Raw genomic sequence first — 5,470 nt, 5'->3', positions numbered from 1 at the left:
AGGGATTTCCAATCAATGGATTTATTAAATACAGTAAAATAGAAAATAAAAAACATTCAAATCAGGTTAATACAGCTACATATTGCCAAAAATGTAAATACACAAAAGTACAAAAAACTAAAGAAAGCAAACAAAGCAATGTAAGATTGTAGGATTTCGTCATGTGAAAGTTGATGTGTGCAAAAGTCTTATCTGTAGTACATCAATGTCCAAACACTGTCCGTAGCTGATGTTGACTGATAGCAAATGAATAATCCAAACCCTTGTAATGATAACACGCCACAGCTCTCAAACACCAGACTCTTCCTTACCAGGAACAGTCAAAAATAGTCCAGACTATGGTCTGCAAAAAACATCAGCAATGTACACTTTTAAATAAAAAACAAAACAAACAAACAAAAAAAAAACACACCTTTAGACTGGGCTTGAAATGACACATTTCCCAACCAGGACACAGCATAATGTGTTCAGCAGGTGAGCTATGCTGGCTACTGCTGCTTGCTATTGATAACTCCCTAAGGAAACCTAAAACACCCTAGCACCCCTAGTGGTAAGGAAGAAAACTGCCCACAAAATTCTTGTTAACATGCTCATGTTTGTTACACCTCAAATATGGCTTGTGAGATCCACTTTCCTGCAGAGTTTAGCTCCAACTTTGATCAAACTCACCCACCTGTGATTTTCTAATGATCATGACATGCTCAGGCGTGTTTGATTAAGGTTAGAACTAAATCTGCCTGAAAGTGGATCTCGTGAGCCAGATTTGAGGATTCATGGCCTATTTGAAACAACAGGTTCTGAAAAGGTCTCTTTTGCTTTGAGCCATTCCAGTTCAATTGAGTGGCTAAAGAATGGCAAGTCAATGTTGTTTGTATTCTCCTAGTTGCATTACAGGGCTGCCTACACAAAACCTGCATGAATGGGCCCAAAGGATACAAAAGTTGCTCTGGGCCAGAACGAGCTGGCCCACACTGGGCCATCATTGGATTAATGTGGGCAGTCCGCTAGTGTGGCCTGCTCACTGAGTACTTAATATATAAGTATTCAGGTGGTGGAGGTGGCAGCCCAGCTGATCCTCGCTTTCAGTCGACTACACCACAATCATCCACTGAACTCACTATTACTGGTGTAACTCTGTCAGATTCAGCTCTCTATTATTGTGCTCTAAGAGTTGGAGCCCAGTGATACAAAGTCTATGTGAAGCCGTACAAAAACTCAAACTCATTTTTCCCTTTGATGTCAAGCCATATCAGACCCACAATCTAAAATTCACACAATTTAATTATACTTATGGAAACACCGTGTGTGGTTACTGAAAAGGTAATAAAAATGAAACACACTAATTCCTGAATTACAGTTGTATATCATAAAATGAATATATAAATAAATGAATAAAACCGATTTTCCTGCACTGGTACCGTCAGTATCCGGTATCCAGAACTCCTGTTTTTTATTTAACCACAAGGAGGCTCAATGCCACCTCTTTTTCCTTGTATTTTACCTATTAATAATATTGTGATCCTGGAGATTTTTCCTGCTAAAATAACAGATTATGTGCTGTAATGTCTGTAAATCAAACACATTAAGCAAAAATGCATCTTTCACATCTTTGAATGAATGTAAATCTGACTTGTGTAAAACTAAATTTTCTATTCCCTACATTACCTATATGTTAATTCTGATACACACTACCATAATAGATGTACAGAATGTAAATGTGTTAGGTACAATCATGCATGTTTAATTGTCAAAAGGGTAAAATTATTGTGACGACCCCTGTCGTCTGTTCATGGAACTGCCGCTGAGCCTGCAAATTACCTTGATTGGAAGCCGTTTGAAACACCTGTTTGCTATCAGGCACTCTGTTAAAAGAGTCCTCCGCTTGGGTCTGGGAGGTGGCTTTGGTTTTGGATTTTTGGTTTGGTTTGCTTTTGTTTTGGCACCTTCAACACTGCAGCACACTACATTCCCTTACATTCATGCATCTTACATTACACCCTGACATTACTGACGTTTTCCAATTCATGATTACTTACTTATGGTTTCTTTATTATTTTTATGTGATTTCAGTCCTTAAATAAATTATATTTTGAGTCAACATTTTGGTTTCGCGTGTGTCCTGTTTGTTGCTTCCTTTGAGCCATGGGTCGTAACAATTATCAATAACTTAAATGATGACACTGGAACCATAGTCACTGTAACATAGTGAGACTTTTCTCTGTCAAATGCTGCAGGAACAATGAATAAAAAATAAATAAAACATTATTATAAAAATCTTTTTACAATAATATCCTGAAGAGGATACACACACACCACTTAAAATTATATATTTTTTATTTCCTTTTTATGTTTAAACTCTCCTCCCCTGCTATAAACCATCCAATTTCTTACTGACACGGATTTATCTTTTTCTCCTGTTACAGCCAACACATGATACAAAATGATTACTCATAGGTTGTTTAAATTATTCATTTTTGCATGAGTTTATCATAGTAAGTGGGGGAATTTGTAATTTCTTAGTTGCTTCAAAGAGTTTTATACCTTTGTTAAAATTTTTAAAGTTTTATCCTAACATGTTTTCATGTTTTACAGAGTGTCGTGGAGAAGAGCGTGTTGATCAGCCAGATACTGAATTTAATACTGAATTTGAAGGAAGATCAGTAACGTTGCAATGCAAATATAAAACAACTTCATCACAACCAGAACTCTTCTGGTACATCCAGAGAGCAAATGACTTTCCTAAATACATTCTGTGAAAAAACAAATTTGGAACAAAAGATAATGATGCTCAGTTCCAGGAGAGATTTGACTCTGAAGTGTCTTCAGATTCAGTTCCACTGACGATCAAGCATCTGTGTGTGTCTGACTCTGCTGTGTACTACTGTGCTCTGAGGCCCACAGTGACTGAAACACACTCAACACTCATACAAAAACAGAGGAAGTGTTTAATTATATGAAGTGCAAATCCACATGCTATTTACCTCTGTCCCATAACAATAACAAGCATAAATAAAAGAAAAATCAATGTAAAAATTATAAATTACATAGTGCTGTGCATAGTGTTTGTCATCAGCTTTATGAGATCTAAAGTATTATAACAATTAAAGTATGAGGAATAATCTAGCGTTCTTGTGTTCTGAGGTTCTATATGACAGAGAAAGTAACCACAAGATGTTACAATAGGATATGAATAGTAATCAAAACAGATCTGATCTGATCTGCTCTGCTCTCCCACAGAGCTCTCTGGAAGAGGTGGGGTACCTCATGTGATCTTTAAGTTCAAGTCTGTTAGAGAGACCGAAGGAAACACACACAATGATGCTCCATTCTGTCATTCTGTTCTCTGCCTTTGCATGTAAGTATTGTGTAAGTGTTTTGTGTTTTGAAACTAAATATTATGAGCAGCCAGAATGCATGCTAATAATTATCTGAATAAAGATTCAGTATAAACACCTGTTCTTAGAAGATTTGATTTACTTTTGCAGATGCAGCATATGGGAATGAAATTAAACCAACCAAAACAGAGGTGTTTGCTGACGAGGGTTCAAGTGTTAAATTATCCTGCAGTTATTCATCTGCATTAACTCTTCACTGGTACCGTCAGTATCCCGGATCAGCTCCTCAGTTCATTGTACTCATCACAGATGGATCAAAACAAGCTGAGGAGTCTAATGTAGATTCCAGATTCACAGCCAGAGTCACTAAAGACAAAGAAAACCATGTGGATCTGGAGATCTCCTCTGCATCTATATCAGACTCTGCTCTGTACTACTGCGCTCTGGAGCCCACAGTGACAGGAAACACAAGAACACTGTACAAAAACCTGATACACAGCATTGCATCTACAACACACATATCCAACCTCCATATCTGCCAGGTAAAACAAGGAAACACTCTTCTAATCAGCAAAAAGCAGTATTATATCCAGTGTTGGGCACGTTACTTAAAAAAATTAATTAGTTATAGTTACTTCTCACAAATAGTAACTGAGTTACATCATTATAAAAGTAACTAATTACCAGGGAAAGTAACTTTCAAATGTCAAATAACTTTGGATGCCCCCAATATTAAATATGTTAAATTAATGAAATGGACACTAAAAATAATATATTATTATTATAACACTTAGTATCAGTCAGTCAAGCATTATAATATAATATTATGATAATTTAATATGATGATAGAACTTTAGTAGTTAGAATAACCAAGTATGAATGCATATTTGTCATCAATATAAAACGCACTAAGGATTAATGAGCTGCTGGGTTCACGAATATTAATCACGCTGTCTGCGTTCGCTCGAATTGATTTACTGAAATCAAAACAGGGATGATAATGGCAGAGCCATAAGGTGTGTTCGACTTCATGCAGCGCCGCACAGACCTATCGGCGAGAGCAGCCGCTTACAGTCGGGGGCGGAATTGAAAGCGGAGACGTCAAGTCGGACACTTTCTGCTCCCGGTAGTGATGCTCTCGCGGTGTTTGCATACTCTTCTCACAGATGAAGTGAATAACATGCTGTATTTGTCAAATGCACGGATGTTTTAGAAATGTTTTCATGAGCAACAGAAACACTTTTTATATACTGCTTAATACAGGGTCATCTGTTCAAGAATAAAGTTCAACATAAACGTATACTATTTAAATACCAACAGGCCTTTATCGGTGTTTTTTTATTATTAAATGTGACTCATTATAACATTGTGACTACAGTAAAAAAAAGCTTTTACTGTTCTAAAAACAGATTTGTGGGCAGTATTTTTTTTTATTATTATACAAAAATTATACAAAGGTTTGTACAAGCATATACAACTCACAACAAGTACAAAAACAAATAAACATTCATGAGAATATGTAAAGTGAAACATTTCATGCCAGGGGTAAAATTACAACATTTTAAAGTAACAAAAAGCTTCATAGGTCTTTCTTGCTTTTTTGTTCTTAATGTTATCTAATGTAGTAGCATTAATCTCTTTTTATAAAATGTTCAAAGTTTGGCTTAGCTTCCATTTTTTCACACGATTGTGATATTTTCCTAGTAAAATAATATTTGTGAACTGTACTGGAACTGAAGATGTTAGAAACATACGTCATTGTTGTCATGTGGTGAATTTGGCCAATCGTGTCTTAAAAGATTTACTTTTGCAGATGCAACATATGGAAATGAAATCAAACCAACCAAATCAGAGGAGTTTGCTGATGAGGGTCCAAGTGTTAAATTATCCTGCAGTTATTCATCTGCAGACTATCTTTACTGGTACGTCAGTATCCCGGATCAGCTCCTCAGTTCATTGTGCTCATCTTAGACAGTGCAAAAAAAGCTGAGGAGTCTAATGTGGATTCCAGGTTCACTGCCAAAGTCACCAAAGACAAAGAAAACCAAGTGGATCTGGAGATCTCCTCTGCATCTATATCAGACTCTGCTCTGTACTACTGCGCTCTGACGCCCACAGTGACAGGAAACACATGA

The 5,470-nt window shown here is 36.4% G+C and overlaps 1 protein-coding gene across 1 annotated transcript; it reads left to right on the top strand.

Moving 5' to 3' along the window:
* Positions 1-3,315: 3,315 nt before the first annotated feature.
* Positions 3,316-5,470, top strand: LOC131528383 (uncharacterized). The gene is made up of 3 exons (XM_058757473.1): positions 3,316-3,355; positions 3,486-3,877; positions 5,231-5,470. Exons 1-3 carry the CDS (start codon positions 3,316-3,318, stop codon positions 5,468-5,470), a joined length of 672 nt encoding a protein of 223 aa, XP_058613456.1.

This window comes from Onychostoma macrolepis, chromosome 02 (genome assembly GCF_012432095.1).
Source record: "Onychostoma macrolepis isolate SWU-2019 chromosome 02, ASM1243209v1, whole genome shotgun sequence".
Taxonomy (NCBI): Eukaryota; Metazoa; Chordata; class Actinopteri; order Cypriniformes; family Cyprinidae; genus Onychostoma; species Onychostoma macrolepis.
Note: the sequence above shows the minus strand (reverse complement) of the source record. Positions and strands in the feature narration are given on the sequence as shown.

Bases quoted from the DNA above. Each gene is read 5' to 3' on its own strand.
- LOC131528383 (XM_058757473.1), top strand. From the start codon at position 3,316: ATGATGCTCCATTCTGTCATTCTGTTCTCTGCCTTTGCAT. The intron at 3,356-3,485 runs GTAAGTATTGTG...TTACTTTTGCAG, and splicing joins TCTGTTCTCTGCCTTTGCAT to ATGCAGCATATGGGAATGAA. The intron at 3,878-5,230 runs GTAAAACAAGGA...ATTATCCTGCAG, and splicing joins CCAACCTCCATATCTGCCAG to TTATTCATCTGCAGACTATC.